General features: G+C 34.0%; 1 protein-coding gene across 5 annotated transcripts in view; it reads right to left on the bottom strand.

Annotated features, from left to right (window-relative positions):
* Positions 1 to 19057, bottom strand: part of LOC125668200 (laminin subunit alpha-2-like) — a 71659-nt gene that overhangs the window by 39363 nt on the left and 13239 nt on the right. For 4 of the 5 annotated variants that reach the window (XM_048902031.2, XM_048902032.2, XM_048902034.2 and 1 more), the window contains exons 3-20: positions 15860 to 16102; positions 15517 to 15576; positions 14214 to 14336; positions 13857 to 13946; positions 11586 to 11697; positions 11375 to 11493; positions 11107 to 11271; positions 10625 to 10780; positions 10290 to 10430; positions 9803 to 9814; positions 8347 to 8544; positions 7577 to 7678; positions 7216 to 7436; positions 6027 to 6138; positions 5699 to 5812; positions 5087 to 5313; positions 4144 to 4352; positions 3849 to 3955 (exon numbers count right to left, since the gene is read on the bottom strand). In XM_048902031.2, the coding sequence (XP_048757988.2) occupies positions 3849 to 3955; positions 4144 to 4352; positions 5087 to 5313; positions 5699 to 5812; positions 6027 to 6138; positions 7216 to 7436; positions 7577 to 7678; positions 8347 to 8544; positions 9803 to 9814; positions 10290 to 10430; positions 10625 to 10780; positions 11107 to 11271; positions 11375 to 11493; positions 11586 to 11697; positions 13857 to 13946; positions 14214 to 14336; positions 15517 to 15576; positions 15860 to 16102 (2511 nt within the window). The remainder of the gene's footprint in view (positions 1 to 3848; positions 3956 to 4143; positions 4353 to 5086; positions 5314 to 5698; positions 5813 to 6026; positions 6139 to 7215; positions 7437 to 7576; positions 7679 to 8346; positions 8545 to 9802; positions 9815 to 10289; positions 10431 to 10624; positions 10781 to 11106; positions 11272 to 11374; positions 11494 to 11585; positions 11698 to 13856; positions 13947 to 14213; positions 14337 to 15516; positions 15577 to 15859; positions 16103 to 19057) is intronic. The other variant, XM_048902033.2, reaches the window with a different exon arrangement.

Here is a 19057-nt window from a genome sequence, read left to right as displayed (position 1 = left end):
TACTATACACATACTCATACCTAGATAAACATTAATGTAATCATTGGTATGTAGTACTATACACATACTCATACCTAGATAAACATTAATGTAATCATTGGTATGTAATACTATAAACATTAATGTAATCATTGGTATGTAGTACTATACACATACTCATACCTAGATAAACATTAATGTAATCATTGGTATGTATACTATACACATTAATGTAATCATTGGTATGTAATTCTATACACATTAATGTAATCATTGGTATGTAATTCTATAAACATTAATGTAATCATTGGTATGTAATTCTATAAACATTAATGTAATCATCGGTATGTAATTCTATAAACATTAATGTAATCATTGGTATGTAGTACTGTACAATACCTAGATAAACATTAATGTAATCATTGGTATGTAATACTATACACATAATCATACCTGGATAAACATTAATGTAATCATTGGTATGTAGTACTGTACAATACCCAGATAAACATTAATGTAATCATTGGTATGTAATACAATAAACATTAATGTAATCATTGGTATGTAATACTATAAACATTAATGTAATCATTGGTATGCAATTCTATAAACATTAATGTAATCATCGGTATGTAATACTATAAACATTAATGTAATCATTGGTATGTAGTACTGTACAATACCTAGATAAACATTAATGTAATCATTGGTATGTAATACTATACACATTAATGTAATCATTGGTATGTAATTCTATAAACATTAATGTAATCATTGGTATGTAATACTATACACATACTCATACCTAGATAAACATTAATGTAATCATTGGTATGTAATACTATACACATACTCATATCTAGATAAACATTAATGTAATCATTGGTATGTAATTCTATACACATTAATGTAATCATTGGTATGTAGTACTGTACAATACCTAGATAAACATTAATGTAATCATTGGTATGTAATACTATAAACATTAATGTAATCATTGGTATGTAATACTATAAACATTAATGTAATCATTGGTATGTAATACTATACACATACTCATACCTAGATAAACATTAATGTAATCATTGGTATGTAATACTATACACATACTCATATCTAGATAAACATTAATGTAATCATTGGTATGTAATTCTATACACATTAATGTAATCATTGGTATGTAATTCTATAAACATTAATGTAATCATTGGTATGTAATTCTATACACATTAATGTAATCATTGGTATGTAATTCTATAAACATTAATGTAATCATTGGTATGTAATACTATACACATACTCATACCTAGATAAACATTAATGTAATCATTGGTATGTAATACTATACACATACTCATATCTAGATAAACATTAATGTAATCATTGGTATGTGATACTATAAACATTAATGTAATCATTGGTATGTAATACTATACACATACTCATATCTAGATAAACATTAATGTAATCATTGGTATGTAATTCTATACACATTAATGTAATCATTGGTATGTAATTCTATAAACATTAATGTAATCATTGGTATGTAATTCTATACACATTAATGTAATCATTGGTATGTAATTCTATAAACATTAATGTAATCATTGGTATGTAATACTATACACATACTCATACCTAGATAAACATTAATGTAATCATTGGTATGTAATACTATACACATACTCATATCTAGATAAACATTAATGTAATCATTGGTATGTGATACTATAAACATTAATGTAATCATTGGTATGTAATACTATACACATACTCATATCTAGATAAACATTAATGTAATCATTGGTATGTAATTCTATACACATTAATGTAATCATTGGTATGTAATTCTATAAACATTAATGTAATCATCGGTATGTAATTCTATACACATTAATGTAATCATTGGTATGTAATTCTATAAACATTAATGTAATCATTGGTATGTAATACTATACACATACTCATACCTAGATAAACATTAATGTAATCATTGGTATGTAATACTATACACATTAATGTAATCATTGGTATGTAATTCTATACACATTAATGTAATCATTGGTATGTAATTCTATAAACATTAATGTAATCATCGGTATGTAATTCTATAAACATTAATGTAATCATTGGTATGTAGTACTGTACAATACCTAGATAAACATTAATGTAATCATTGGTATGTAATACTATACACATAATCATACCTGGATAAACATTAATGTAATCATTGGTATGTAGTACTGTACAATACCCAGATAAACATTAATGTAATCATTGGTATGTAATACTATACACATACTCATATCTAGATAAACATTAATGTAATCATTGGTATGTAATTCTATACACATTAATGTAATCATTGGTATGTAATTCTATAAACATTAATGTAATCATTGGTATGCAATTCTATAAACATTAATGTAATCATCGGTATGTAATACTATAAACATTAATGTAATCATTGGTATGTAGTACTGTACAATACCTAGATAAACATTAATGTAATCATTGGTATGTAATACTATAAACATTAATGTAATCATTGGTATGTAATACTATAAACATTAATGTAATCATTGGTATGTAATTCTATAAACATTAATGTAATCATCGGTATGTAATACAATAAACATTAATGTAATCATTGGTATGTAGTACTGTACAATACCCAGATAAACATTAATGTAATCATTGGTATGTAATACAATAAACATTAATGTAATCATTGGTATGTAATACTATAAACATTAATGTAATCATTGGTATGCAATTCTATAAACATTAATGTAATCATCGGTATGTAATACTATAAACATTAATGTAATCATTGGTATGTAGTACTGTACAATACCTAGATAAACATTAATGTAATCATTGGTATGTAATACTATACACATAATCATACCTAGATAAACATTAATGTAATCATTGGTATGTAGTACTATACACAAGGTGGTACCCATACCTATATAAACATTAATGTAAGTTTGGGTCAAGACAGACCTATAGTTCTTCTAGAATGAACTGCTCCAAAATCTTTTAATCTGGTAATTAATCCAGAAATTAAAGGTGAAACGCAGCATCTAAAGCAAGCAAGTTTGATCCAGATAGGACTCATAATTAATTCTTCGAAAATTTGACTCCAATTGTCACTCATCTGAAAATAACACACACACACACACACATATGATCTAAAGAGTATGCAGTTTTGCTGTTCATTCCATTATAAAACAGAGACAACATTCAGTATGTGAAACATGACAGGCAACTTGTTATCTTAGATGCATCAGTCATGCAAGTTTGGTTCCTATAGTTTCTTGGGAATGAATCTGCTCTGAAGTTTAAAACCTTACATACAGATAGCTGTTCCTTGCTCTCCCTGATCGTAATATATCTGCTGTTAAACCTTACATACAGATACCTTACATAAAGACAGCTTACATACAGATAGCCGATACTTGCTCCCCCTGATTGTACCATACAGTCTGGTCCCCCCAGATATTTGCTCTCCCTAATTGTAACGTGTAGTCTGGTCCCCGCCCCCAGATACTTGCTCCCCCTGATTGTAAAGTATAGTCTGGTCCCCTCAGATATTTGCTCTCCCTTATTGTAAAGTATAGTCTGGTCCCCGCCCCCAGATACTTGCTCCCCCTGATTGTAAAGTATAGTCTGGTCCCCTCAGATATTTGCTCTCCCTGAGTGTACCGTGTAGTCTGGTCCCCGCCCCAGATATTTGCTCTCCCTGATTGTAACGTGTAGTCTAGTCCCTGCCCCCAGATATTTGCTCTCCCTGATTGTAACGTGTAGTCTGGTTCCCGCTCCCAGATATTTGCTCTTCCTGATTGTAATGTATCTGCTATTACCTGGCATTGGTCACAGCGTCTCCCATAAAACCTGTCCTTGCAAATGCACCGCCCAGAATACTGGTCACAGGAGCTATTCACAGAACCATTCAGATCACAATTACATGCTAAAAAATAAAAGTTCCTCAGTTTAAAACAAAATCTTACATCAATATAAAACATCTGCCTTTGCAGTTTATAAAAACCAATGATAACAGGTATTGGCTTAATCCTATGGTTGATACGAGACCAGAGATGTCATTCCACTGACATGTCATTCATTAATCTCGTTTTTATAGATCATGTGATGACCTACCTTTACAGTCGCCATTATACGCTGTTCCATAGTAACCCTCCACACACCGCTGACAGTTCGGGCCCTCTGTGTTGTTCAGACATCGCAGACACTCCCCTGTCACTCTGTCACAGCTCTGGGGGTTACCCGTGTCAATGTTTCCCCCACACGAACAGGGCCGACACATTCCATCCACTTTGGTTGGATCGCCATAGTAACCAGTATCACATCTAGTTTGAAAGCAGATTACACTATTCACCTGTTTCAAAAATGTCTAATTTAACTAAACCTGTCCTAAACGGACTAATACCCCTCATGAGGCATGGGATACATATTCAAAATAAACATGTTTGAATGACATATTTGTACAAATTTCTATGACTTCTGCTTTACATAGTTATGGATTAGACTATCGGCCCTGGATCATTCTAATGGATCATCATATTGGTTAAACGATCTAAGGCCAAGGTCAAGATACATCATCTAGACAATACAACCTTTTTGCCTAGTACTGCTAATTGAAGCTAATATAAAAATCCCCATATGAAATATAAATCAACTTTGGAAAATTGGTAACTTATGAATAATTTTTGAGTAACAATAAATTTACTCTAAATATGATGGTAATTGAAAATTAGTTTCAATATGGAAAAAGTCCCTGATGCATTTTGCACATGTTACCTCCCTTGGATCAGCTATTTGTCACATTATAGGTATTTGGATAAAGTCTTATCTCAATGAAAAAAACGTAAAAGTTTAACGAAATGAATCTGTAAATAAAAATCTCATAATTTCAATCTCTATTATGGGGAATCCCTGTGCTGCAACATAACTCAGTTGATGTACATCATCAAAATAATACAGGTAAATCTTTTGTTAGTCAATTGTCAGGTTGGTGAAATTAATTCATGTGCGAGAGAACTTCATTTCAGAAGTTATCTAAAAAAAAAACTTGACCTCTGACCTTTCACATCTGTCTCCAACATAGCCAACTGCACATTTGTCACATCTGTAGTTGTCGTAGTTTCCCACTCTTGGGATCAGCTGACAAGTAGGAGAGAACTGATTGGTTGTTTCCAGCAGTGGGCAGGCACATGGTTTACAGTCATCCTCTGTTCCTCGACGAGGGTCTCCATAGTAACCAGGCAGACACTGATCACAGTTTTCACCCGTTGTAAAATGTAGGCAATTCTGTACAACATGTTTGTAACTTAAAAAACAACACTTTTTTGACATTTATCATTTACATGTAGATAAGAAAACCAATGTGCAGAGATAGTACCGGGTAGATCATTATTTTACAGGAAAGAAATTGTTAGCAGATATGCATACACACTTAAGTTACACTTTCATGTGTTGATGTCACATCGTTCTGCGTGGTTATTACAGTCACACTTACGTTACACTTTCCTGTGTTGATGTCACATCGTTCTGCGTGGTTATTACAGTCACACTTACGTTACACTTTCCTGTATTGATGTCACATCGTTCTGCGTGGTTATTACAGTTACACTTACGTTACACTTTCCTGTGTTGATGTCACATCGTTCTGCGTGGTTATTACAGTCACACTTACGTTACACTTTCCTGTGTTGATGTCACATCGTTCTGCGTGGTTGTTACAGTTACACGGTAGACACATTCCTCCATAAAGCTTGTTTCCCACTCTGCGGTACCCAGACTCACACTCCTATACAAACCAAATTAATAAACACTCTTCTGAGATACCCTAAAACTACTCACAGGAAGTGACATCAATGACAAATAGTTCAGCTATATTTTTGAAGAAAAGACATTTTCTGATGAAATATTTGCATAAAAAGAAAACATTTTGTAGAACATGACTAAATGTCAAACATTTGTATTGATGGAATCTTTCTGAGCAAAACTGATGTTTCCCTTACTTCACAGGAGAGGCCCTGGTACCCACGAGGACAGGAACATTTCTCCACAGTCTTCAATGTCGCTGAGCTGTTGGACAAGGCACTTACTGCATCCATTGTCACATCTCGTAAACTATCAAACAAATAAATAAATCAGATTTTAAAACACGAGATATGTTTGTTAAACATATATATCCCTAATTGCAGCAAAGTTCTGAAGTAGACTTTTAATATTAGTAACAGAGGCAACACTTTTTGAAACCAAAAGCTTCTTTTTTTTTATACAAATATCTACATCCAAAACCTTTCAAATCATTGCTGAGAAACCAAATATTTCTCTGATGTTTGATCATAAAAAGATCATAATCAAATGATTAAGAAAAATTTACAGGTGCATTTAAATATTTGACAAGTGCACACCAAAGGTGAAGCACCTCTCACAACTGGACATATTCATAAACACGATATAGAGCCAAAGTGGAGCATCTCACACCAAAATGGAGCATCTCGCACCAAAGTGGAGCATCTCGCACCAAAGTGGAGCATCTCACACCAAAGTGGACCATCTCACACCAAAGTGGACCATCTCACACCAAAGTAGAGCATCAAGTGGAGCATCTCACACCAAAGTGGACCATCTCACACCAAAGTAGAGCATCAAGTGGACCATCTCACACCAAAGTAGAGCATCAAGTGGACCATCTCACACCAAAGTGGAGCATCTCGCACCAAAGTGGAGTATATCACACCAAAGTGGAGCATCTCACACCAAAGTGGAGCATCTCGCACCAAAGTGGAGTATATCGCACCAAAGTGGAGCATCTCACACCAAAGTGGAGTATATCACACCAAAGTGGAGCATCTCACACCAAAGTGGAGCATCTCGCACCAAAGTGGAGTATATCGCACCAAAGTGGAGCATCTCACACCAAAGTGGAGCATCTCACACCAAAGTGGAGCATCTCGCACCAAAGTGGAGTATATCGCACCAAAGTGGAGCATCTCACACCAAAGTGGAGCATCTCGCACCAAAGTGGAGCATCTCCTTGCAACTGGACATACTCATTATTATATCATCAAACCTGATGAATTTTATATTACAAGAAATCACTTACACACCACCTAACCACTACGTACATCCCAACACCATTGTGAGGAGAAAATTAACCAGTACACATCTATCTGACACTGTTAATAGATAAAGACTCACTACACAGTGTTCTGTGCGGAATGATACGTTGCTCGAATCAGGAGCCTCTCTATGTTAAAAAGGAAAATCATAAATTTCTTCTTTGTGATTGGCTGCAGGGTCTCGTAACGGTCATTTTTAACTAACTGGAACCAGCTCGTCTCATTCAGAGTCACAGTTCTCTCCTCCTGAACATTTTCCCGTAAGTAACTCTTCCCATTCACAATGGTCATATTGCCACTCTGAAAACATGTTAAATGATCCAGGTATTAACAACAGGGAACAAATCAAAGTGATTTCTTCCAAGATTTTAATGATACATGTATTTGAAAAATTCAAATTTGACCTTTATTTCAAATTTGGTCTAAAAGACTAAAGTTACCTGTATAATCACATCTACACCATATATGTGTCTCTGGTACGGTACAGTGCGATCAGTTTCATACTTAACTGTGTATCGCAAATTCCCTCCATAAGATGTCAGCTGCAATAAAGCCACATGAGAACTAAATTTTATTTCATTGGAAACTCCTTATCAAGCCATATTTCCATGACATGAGTTCCAACAACTCATAGCAAATATTAATTGTTCATGTTAGCTTTTCATCTATACACATGTATAAAATCTCACTTTAATAGCTGAAATACTACACAAGGAATCCATTGATAGAAATCCAACAACTGTTATTCTTGTGGCGGCATGAACCAACAGATTTGGTTTTATCTTCGAATACATGTTCATGTATGTATGTATCTTAAACATTTCTGAGATGAGTACATGCAACACATTCTTCAGTCTTCTTTTTGAGAGTGTGTTGCCTTTCCTGTTGGCCAATGTATTTTAAGGGTGCCTGTCCATAGTGATGTACTGGTTAGGAAAGTCTGTTGACTTATATGATTCCCAAAGTATTTCCAGTTTTAAAACCCCATGGACTTAATTAATTGATTAACGAAGTATTATAGCGGTGTCTTCCAATACCAATGTGCCATTTTTGTCTCTTTCTTGCCTTATCCATTTTCCGAGGTATTTTAATGGTGCCTGCCAGTCGCAATGTGCTTCATTTTATATTTTGCTGCCTTACCCGATTGCCAAAGTATTTTTGTGGTGCTTGCCAGTAGAAATGCACTATTTTTGAAATTTTGCTGCCTTACCCGATTGCGAAGATATTTTAGTGGTGCCTGCCAGTAGTACACCACAACATTCTCCGTAGGGTTCAGCGAGTTCTGGTTGGCTGGGTAAGCTCTGTAAACTAGCCAGCCCTCCAGATTCTTTTGTATGAAATACGTAAAGCCATTGATGCTGACAGAAGTAACTGACCACCCGCTCATTCCATCAGACATATCACCCACCTACAATACATCAGAAAACTATTTACAAAGACATTCATATTTCAGATTCCAGAATGCTTTCATTTCTCTGCTGCTATGAGTTTCCATTTTAAACATAAATGCAACATCTAAGTGCGAAAGTCCCCCAGTTTCCTTCACAAAGAAGCAAAAAGTCAGGAGGTGTTGAATTTTCTGCGTGAATTTTTGAAAAAGAGGCTTTGAACTCTCTGCACAAAAGAAAAGATTTCATTTAATGAGATCAACACAATGTATGTTAGTAAACTTAGATCAGAAGCTGGAGTGAATTTTGAACAATTGGGAATGACACTACAGGATGGTGAGTCATGGTTACTCCTAACAACCTCATAATGAAGACAGACACCACACACCCTAGTAATGGGTTCCTTCTCTAAGTTTAGTGATTCTGTTTAATCAATTCCAATACCGAAAAAGATGTCTTTTGTGAGTGATGAAGACCTAATTTGTTTTAACTTGGTCCAGGAATCTTAAATTTGATCAACTAAGAAACTTTATAAAGATAGTATTGTATATTATTTTCTACTCAATTTCTTGTATTTCATTGTGTTCATATAGAAATAACAAAAGTGAGGAAAAGAAATAAAACAATCAATTAGCTGTTACAATATTTGGTCTTAGTTGTCAGTTCCATTGTAAGATGGGACCAAGCACCTCACATTATAAACAAGTTAAAGAATGCATACTTGCACAATACTTCAGTCATCTGGTTAATGTAAACAAAAATATTTCAGAATGTGTCTGCAACTAAACATTTACTAGTTTCAATCCAGAAATTACAAAGAAAAGTTTCTTGTGCCGTTAAAATTTAGTTTCAAGAATGCAACAATTAGACATGAATGGGATCAGGGTAAAAAAAAGTCTTTTGCATTATAATATCAAGTTTATTCATTAACAAATTATATAAGATCTGTGTACCACTCCTAGCAAACTGTTGCTGACAAGTGTCAAATTTTGCGGGAATGTCTGTATAAATATTCATAATGACAATAATATATTTTTCCAAGAAAGAAAGTTTACGGATGTTATTAGCAAAGAGTGAAATACATGCAGTATTGATGTGAAGACGAAAGTGTGAAGCTACAGAAATTCTGTAGTGAGAAGATTTGAATTTGATGCTCAGAAAGTACCCATTGTTGTAGAAAAGAACCAATCAAAAGCTTAATAGTAGACCTTGCCAAGAATGACGAGAAAAAAAGCACATTTTACAATAAAAGATTATGCAGTCACATGTAATTCTTACCCCTCCTGGAATCTAATGAAAAATATTACAAAATTTTGTGAACTTCATTTTCTTTCATAAGTCCCTAATATGTTTAGACTGACATTTCTTATATATACATGTACATGCACTTTGCTTTCCAGGAGCTAAAACTGTAAATAATGATGTTATGGAAATTATTTTCATTTTAACAACTATAGAGCCTGATGATATTAAACTGTAAATAATGATGTTATGGAAATTATTTTCATTTTAACAGCTATAGAGCCTGATGATATTAAACTGTAAATAATGATGTTATGGAAATTATTTTCATTTTAACAGCTATAGAGCCTGATGATATTAAATTGATAAAACTGTTTCACATAGGATTTTTCTCTCTCTAGAATACAGTAAAATGAAATCTGACTTAAAATTGTGAAACAAACAGGTGTAAGCTCTCTGACAGGGAAATTGCATTTCATTCTGTGATTTGACAATGTACACAAAATCATGAAACACGCTGTACCTTGATCAAGCCCAGATTTGCTGACTGGCAGACGGATGACACTCCAAAACAGAAGCAAGGCATACAGCCTACTGGGTTGTTCTTGTGGAGGTTGAAGAAACCCCTCTTACACCGGTCACACTTGAACCCTTCAACATTGGCCTGTAAATCAACTGAGTATCTTATAGAAATTGCATTCTCATAATTAGTGCGCCAGAATTTGACTAAATTTTGTCATGAAAACTTTTTACACTCTCTTTTCCTTTTTATCAAAATACATTATAAACTTCCTCAAGCTGACAAATTACACTTTTTTATTGCAATGAAACTGATTGCTAACCATCATATACAGTTACCTTGCACACACAGTTGCCACTGCACTGCTGTGAATTGACTGTGCCTGCACCATTACACGGACATGGCTTACAGTAGGGATAACCATAGTAACCAAAGGCACACTCCTGACAGGTTGGGCCACCATAGGTTTCCTTACATATACAGTCTCCAGGTCTCTGGTTGTATAGGCAAAACAACTTTATGAATACCATAATGCAATGAAATACTTCTTTGCCACAATGTTAGTTTAGATTGCTAAATACAAGGTTATTTTCACTCTGTATTTTCACTGTTCTTCTACACTTGCAAACAGTTCCACCCTATTTTAAACTTGCCCAGACACATTTGTGTTAAAAAGAGAAGTAAGAGAGAAAACGGTTTCGCCCAATGACAATGTGGGCAAAAAGGGCAAAAATAAAAGGGGGGTGAATATTTCACTGTATACAGAATATCAGATGACAAATGTCACAAAATACAAAAATAACCGAAGATTAAATTTTACCTTCCCTTCACTCATCATTGAGTCATCTAGGACACATTTTCCAGTTGACCCTAATGTGACATCACACCGACAAGGTCTGCAAGGAAAGCGTGAGTAGGGCGTTTCCCCAAGTGGGCGGTAATATCCATCTATACATTGCTCACAGTTTATGCCTGCAGTATAATCCTAAAAAAAATTCAATTGTGTTAAACACTGTCTAAATTATTGATTAAATAATCATACCGATAGGGTAAATTCTTTATAGATTTAGTTATGACCTTGACCTGACCTTGCAGTCAATACAGACACCACCTCCATCATATTCCCCCGCTGAGTTCAGACTGAGACTCATGGCATCTACAGTGGCATTGTACACACACTCCATGGAATGTCCATGGCAATTGCATTCTGTCAAAAATCAAACAAGAAAATCAATATACACCACATTATTTAAAAACAAAATTACCAAATGCATGAAGAACAACAAAAACAGATCATACTTTCGCATTTTAGGCCATTGTTTCCAGGTTGCCATGGTTTTTGGTAGTAGAATTCACAACATTTTTCGCAGTTATTGCCACATGTGTTGTGCTTACATTCACAATAAAGTCTCTGGTAAAAAAATAATAATAAAGCTTAATTTTAAAATTCAAGTTAATTGACCAACAGAGAACAATGTTGATGAAACCTTCAGAGTACAAACTGAGGTAAGTAATCTTCAACCCCGGCCAACTAGAGGTTCCATGTATTATATGATTTTTTGGTTTTTATTTTCATTACATCTTATATTCATCTTATTACATTTACACACTTTTTGATTACAACATAACAAGTGCTGGGGTGTATAAATACAGTAGGGGTATTAACTGAGGCTCTTACGTGTAGATGTAATTTTTATCCTAGGTAGCTTGAATGACAGATTTTGATTGGTTAACAAACCTGGTGTAAATTTCCATACACCGGTCTGCTGAAGCCGGAGGTAAATAAAGTGACATCATAATTCAATGTGTATCTACATACAAAGAAGAAAAATTTGAGATGTTTATTCCTTAGAATATATTTGTCACGATTCAATCTATTATGACGTCACATTATTTACCCCAGCTTGAAAAATATCTTGCATGCATTTCCTTCTTTTAATCACTAACTTAGAAAACTGACAACTCAGAAAGGGCCCTGTAATGGTGCCTGACAGACAGACAGACGGACGGGTGAAAATCTTCCCAAGAAAACTTAGCATGTTGTCAGATGTGAAGAAATTTAACAATCAAAAGGGATCTTCCTCTGCCTATTCAGATTTTAATTAATGAAAATCTTCTCATGTAATTTCAAGTTATTGTGTGCCATAAAAATGTTATTATTCTATTGATATTAAAAAAAATTCTAAGTCCCATAACTCTGTATAAATGACAAAGCCAATAATTCTGAATATAGAAAGAATTCTTTCTCTTTCTAATCTGAACATTTCCTTTGAATTCTATGAAAATCTTCTAAGTAATCTCAAGTTATTGGGTGCATTAGAACATGCTATTGTCTTATCAATATTGAAAATTCTAAGCCCCATGCTCTGTATAACAACAAAGCCAATAAATCTGAAAATCAAAAGGGGTCTTCCACTGTCTAATCCAAGCATCATGTATAAAATTAATGAAAGTCTTCCCAAGAAAATTTAAGTTATCGCATGCCACAGGAAGTGCTGATAGAGGGACAGTGATTTCTATAGAGCAACCTCTTTATGGTAGGGCCATGATAATTACACATAATAGTATACATATGAAATAAATTTGTTATCGGGGTCCACAAGGGTGTGCGGGGATTTGCCTACAGAACCAACCCAGGGTAAATAATAAATTTGTTATTGGGGTCCACAAGGGTGTGCGGGGATTTGCCTACGGAACACAACCCAGGGTAAATAATAAATTTGTTATCGGGGTCACAAGGGTGTGCGAGGATTCGCCTGCGGAACACCAACCAGGGTAAATAATAAATTTGTTATCGGGGTCTACAAGGGTGTGCGGGGATTCGCCTGCGGAACACCAACCAGGGTAAATAATAAATTTGTTATCGGGGTCTACAAGGGTGTGCGGGGATTCGCCTACGGAACAGAACCCAGGGTAAATCCCTGTACATTCTTATGGAAATGGATAACAAATATTTGGTAGAAAGGGATAGTTTCAGATAAAGTACCTAAAAATGAAAGCTGCTGGATTTTAACATTGTATATGAAATAAACATTACTGATTGATCTTTGATAGTAATTAATCATCATATTATTAAAGGAAGTTTCATGTAAATAATATTGTTAACAGGGAAAAAGTCACCTTGATTATATTTTTGCCACATTCTTTTCGAGGCAAATCTTATACCGAGTCAATATCTAACTTGCAACTCTAAAGTAAGAAAAGATATTTAAGCAATGTCCAAACAGGAGTGGGAGAAGTAAATATTGAAAATGTTTGGTGAAAGTAACACAAGTTGAAAATTTTCTAGGCATCCAGAATGTAATCTTATGGTGTTTATGAATTCTGAAAATTCTTAGGAATTATTTCTGAAAAACCTCTAGTGCAGGAAGTTCTGCAAGATGTAATTCAAAGACAGCTGCAGATCTTTTGTAAGAAATTTTTGTGTGACTAAATTCATGTATTCCATTGGCATAGAAAATATTTTGCATTTCAAAAATGCTCTTGCTAATGTATGGAAGTTTCATTCATCATCCAAAAGTCTATATCACTTATTGAATTCAGAGCTATGGGAATAGTGTTAACACTTACGTCGGTGTTTGGCCTTGGTTTACAAGATGAGGCATGACCATAACAAATACATTGTCCTCCAATTGAAATATCTTTTATAGAATAAAAGTACTGAAAGAGAACATTAGTTCAAAATTAACACACTATTAACAATAAAGGCAATATGTACGATTAATATGGAAGTTTTTCCAGTTCTAGCCAGGTGCTGCTTAATGTGTAAGAAAAAAGTATCCTAGATCGTAATGATGCAATTTCACAATTACTGATAAAAGTACACGGCAACAAAAGGTACATGTACTTAACATGACCAAAAAACAAACCATGTACAAAGCATGCAAAGTTAAAAATATCCTGAACCAGTAGAAGACAATAGCTTACCCTCCTTGTGACAAATGGATCTATGAACTTGAGGTCACTGGTTGACCTGAAGGTCATAAGGTCAGCATTGAGTGTCCTTATCCTCTGTAATCTCAATCTGACATAACGGGCTGATGTAAACTCCTGTTACCATTTAAAATACCACAGATAAGTTATATGTGTGTATCAATTATATCAATTACACCTCATAAACTCCTAGCCATAAAGAGGGTATGATTGGAAATGACAGCCAAAATCTGTGTTTAAGAACTAAAATGATCTAGAGATTACTGTACATGGATTGCAGTGAATGATGGAAGAACTAATCTATTGCATTATCTTGACACTAGAACCTTGATGTATTTCCTCTGTGCCAGTTTAGTGTTGTAAGACACTAACTATTTTGCCTTCCCAGGTGGCTGTCTGGTCAGTGTTCCTGACATACTTAAATATCTGTACCTTTGTTTTAAATATGAAAAACTTTTATTATGTGTATAGTCATTTTCATGTTTGTTTTGCATGAATCGCTCATTTTTAAGTCAATCAGCTAGAACTCTGTCCATTTAGGAGACATGATTAAATATGCTTAGTGTCCGTATAAACATGAAAGAAATTCTGATACAGAGTTAATTCCTGCGAAGATTATCATTTGTATTGAGTTTCATGTATTTCATACTCCTAGGCATGTTTCCCATAAACAATAAGAAGATGGAACTATTCAGTAGGGGCTGGTTTGTGACTCTCATGCATCTTTAATCAAACAGGTATGTCCGTGTTTATTAGAATGGGATTAGAAAGGAATTTCTGAGACATAAACTCCCAGATTTTTACGATCAGTTGAGGATCATCTAACAATGTAATCAAGCCTAGTACTTGGACGTCTGTATCCGATTAAAACATTCTGTAATAAAACAAGAGGGCCTCACTAGCCTGACAAAACAGCTTAGAACTACACTTCAGCTTCTCACCAGGAAATTATTTTGATGTTAAGGAAATACTGTGGAAAATTAGCTTAATTTCTTGTAAATCATACCTTGAAACAGGACAGATCTAGTGATTTTAAACCAAACAAAAGCTCTGATTTCAGATTTATCTTTTTTCCCTGATCGCCATCCCTTGATGCCTAGGCATCTCAAAATCCATTTAAAATTAACAAAACACAGATAATTCTATGTAACATACTATATGAAGTTTTCCAAATACAGATAAAATGCATAGTATAACATAAAATCAAAATATTTCTAAGGGAAATGATAAATGCATTTAATGGTGGAATTAAGGAGAAAAGTTTAAATATAAGCTGGTTAATGATGATATATCTTACAAGTAATGTTGGGCTGGGTTTTTTCACTCCTGGTCTACCGTTAATAAGTGATATGAAAATCTACAACAAAAAAGACAAATTCTACAATGATCAATACCATCAGGAAAGAAGCATCCCACAAACTACTCATAGAAATGACTTCCAGTTGAAAAACTGACTGACCAATTCAAACTACTGCAATTGTTGCAAGTTTTTTAAGTGAATCGTTTAATAAAGTTAATTAAGTTTTTTCAAAAATAGATATTCAATCTATTTGCACTTATCTTCTTTTTTTCCCCATTCAATTTTACGATGTTTAGACTCTTAATTAAAAGTGTAAACCTAATTCTGAATGATTTCATACTTCTCCGTTTTCTAAAGGGTAGATTTTTGAGTATTTTGTTGTGCAGATGACTTCATCATCTCGGAGGTAGGTTGGGATTCTGCGGCTGGCCTTAATGCCATATTTTTTTTTGCAGTCACGATTCCGGATTCCAAAATACTGCCATGGCTGATAGGTAATACCATCTATCGATCTCTCTAAGATCCAGTTTCCTGGTCGAGGCGAGTTGGCTGCTTTCACAATTACATAAGCTACTTGATAAACCTGGAAAATAACAGTAACCCTTCAAGAAACCAAGCTCACACTGGGTGCAAAGTAAAACATCTTTTTATTCATAAATTAAAAACATAAAATTCAAATTTAAGAAATTACGATTGTATCTACACAACATTGCTACAGTTAACTTTGAAGTAAATCATATTAAGTGAATATAATCCTTCTCCACACGGAAACCTAAGGGCAAATGTGCTTCTTATTGAAATAGCTCACTTAAAACCTATCAATAAAAGTTTGGGGGTCCATTCTCATTTCTTGGGTTATGAAATGTTTCTACACAGTTTATGATAAGATTGTGTCTTGCAGGTCTGTCTCTTATTGAAGCCACACACCTGTGTGGCCTTGCATATTTTCTTCTCACTGTATCACAAAGCTAGAAACGGAACCAACACAGCTTTCATTCCCACAAATCAACCAACTTATTCATCGAAATATTTTGATTATCAAGCTTTCAAAAATTCTATGTACATTTAATTCAAATAGAACAGCACACAAAATTTAGTTTATTATTTCTAACAAATATAATGAGTAGATTTTATGTCATTTTATTACCAATAAATACTTATAACAATGTGGCAATGGTTTCAATAGCTTTTGATCAAGATCTGTAACGCCATGAAAAAACGAATTAAAATCCCTATCTTAAACACTCCTCACATTCACGAGATTATAATTCCTCATTTTTCTCTTATTAGAAAAAAACAGAGCATTGTTCCATTCAAGTTTAAGTAAATCAAGTGAGAGAGATTTTATCCTGATTTGGGTTCTACATTTTTTTTTTCAATACACCCATTGTTAGAGTTTGATTTTTAACTTTGATTGTCTGACCTGATAATACTGTTGTTATTACTTAAGGGCAAGATATTAAATAAATTCAATGCTTGTGTGCTGCCATGTATAATATTTTACTCAAAATTTATTAGTACATATAGTACATGTATACCAGTTAATATGAATATTTTTTTTCCTGTTAATCAAAGAATGATATGCTGTAGGGATGGATTCTAGTAATTTCTGTACAGACAAAAGGAGGGAGTAAAATTAAGGATTAAAAAAAAATCCACATCACTTTGTTATTCATATATGAGAGATGACATTAAAATGTGTAATTATCAATGGATACCTTGTGGCAAATATAGGTATCTTTATCTCATAGTATCAATGTACTAAATTACCCAGTGCCATGTAGTATAGTTAAAAAAAGACTGCTCTATATTTCCTTAGTACGTCATTTCATTTAAACAAGAGGCCCATGGGCCACATTGCTCATCTGAGTCATCTTGGTCCATATTTAAAGATTTTTCCTATATATATTCACATGTAAAACTTTTATCCCTATTGTGGCCCCAACCTACCCCCGTGGGCCAACAAACTTGAATCTGCACTATGTCATGAAGCTTTCATGCAAATGCAAATTTCTCTGGCCCAACTGCTCTCGAGAAGAAGACTTTTAAAGATTGTCCCTATATATTTGCATGCGAAACATTGATCCTCTATTGTGACCCTATCCTAGCCCTGGGGGCCATGATTTTCTCAAACTTGAATCTGCATTATGTAAGATAGCAATCATGTAAATTTGCACTTTCCTGGTCCAGTAGTTCTTCAGAAGAAGATTTTTAGATTTTCCCTATATTTTGGCAAGTAAAACTTTAATCTTCTATTGTGGCCCCAACCTATCCCTGGGGGTCATGGTTTTAAAAAACGTGAATCTGCACTATGTTAGGAAGCTTTCATGTAAATTTCAGCTCTTCTGGCCCAGTGGTTTTTGAGAAGATTTTAAAATGAACCCCCCCTCCTAATTTTAGCATTTTTGTGATAATCTGGATCTTCATTTCAACAAACTTGAAAGTCCTTTATCCAAGGATGCTTTTTGCAATGTTAGATTGAAATTGGACCAGTGGTTCTAGAGAAGAAGTCGAAAATGTGAAAAGTTTACAGACGGACAACGGACAACCGGTGATCAGAAAAGCTCACTTGAGCTTTCAGCTCAGATGAGCTAAAAAAAAAAAAAAAAAAAAACAAACAAACAACAACAAAAAACAAATAAAAAAACCCTATCTCAAATGAAAAAAACATGATAATGATGTCATGACTAAGTTGGACCCTTTTAAACTTATGATCAGGGGAACTTTCATATGGAGTCTACCTGCCACCTGGACTAGTCACTCTCGGAGTACAGAGGGGGTTATAGCATATCAATCTCTCCAACCAAGTATAAATATATACATATATAATATATATATTGTAGCAAACATTTTGACTCGCGCGGGGAAGGCAGTTTTTATATTTTCCCATTTTACAAAGTAAAAGAGGAAAATGAACAATTACGCAAAGCCAAGGAAAACTATTTCATAAAACTGTTTAAGCCGAAACTAAACTGTTAATATTTTTACTTCATGTTATTTAACATGTACATTTTACATAGAATGTTTCCTTTAATGTACAGGAATTTAGAGGCGCTTACATTAAAACTTATAGACTGAACTGTTTAAAATGTCTGTATTTTTAAAAGTGCCTAACATTAAAATTGTATAATGTTCTGACATCACAATCATGACTGTATTATGTTTAATGTTGCCCATATAATGTCATGAGGATGACGTCATAATGTAACTTGTTTACATTGTTTAACAAGAGGCCCATGGGCCTAGAATCGCTCTTCTGATACATTGTAGAACAGGCAAAAATTCTCACTAACCAAGATTCATCAATTAACAAGGTTTTAAAGACCTATCACATGATAGTGTATGAAGGGGATATCATACAGTACACTATTAGATTAGGCATTCAAATTAATTACAAAATGAAGTTACTTAACCTACATGCATATCTGGGTAGTAGATATTTCTCTTCTACACGAATTTTTTCAAGGGACATAGAGACGGTTGGGGTGCTAAATACCGAATTTACAATGCATACAATTAGAACAAGGGGATCGCATTG

This window comes from Ostrea edulis, chromosome 4, assembly GCF_947568905.1.
Source record: "Ostrea edulis chromosome 4, xbOstEdul1.1, whole genome shotgun sequence".
Classification (NCBI taxonomy): domain Eukaryota; kingdom Metazoa; phylum Mollusca; class Bivalvia; order Ostreida; family Ostreidae; genus Ostrea; species Ostrea edulis.
The sequence above is the reverse complement of the archived record's forward strand: the minus strand, read 5'-3'. Positions and strand labels throughout refer to the sequence as shown.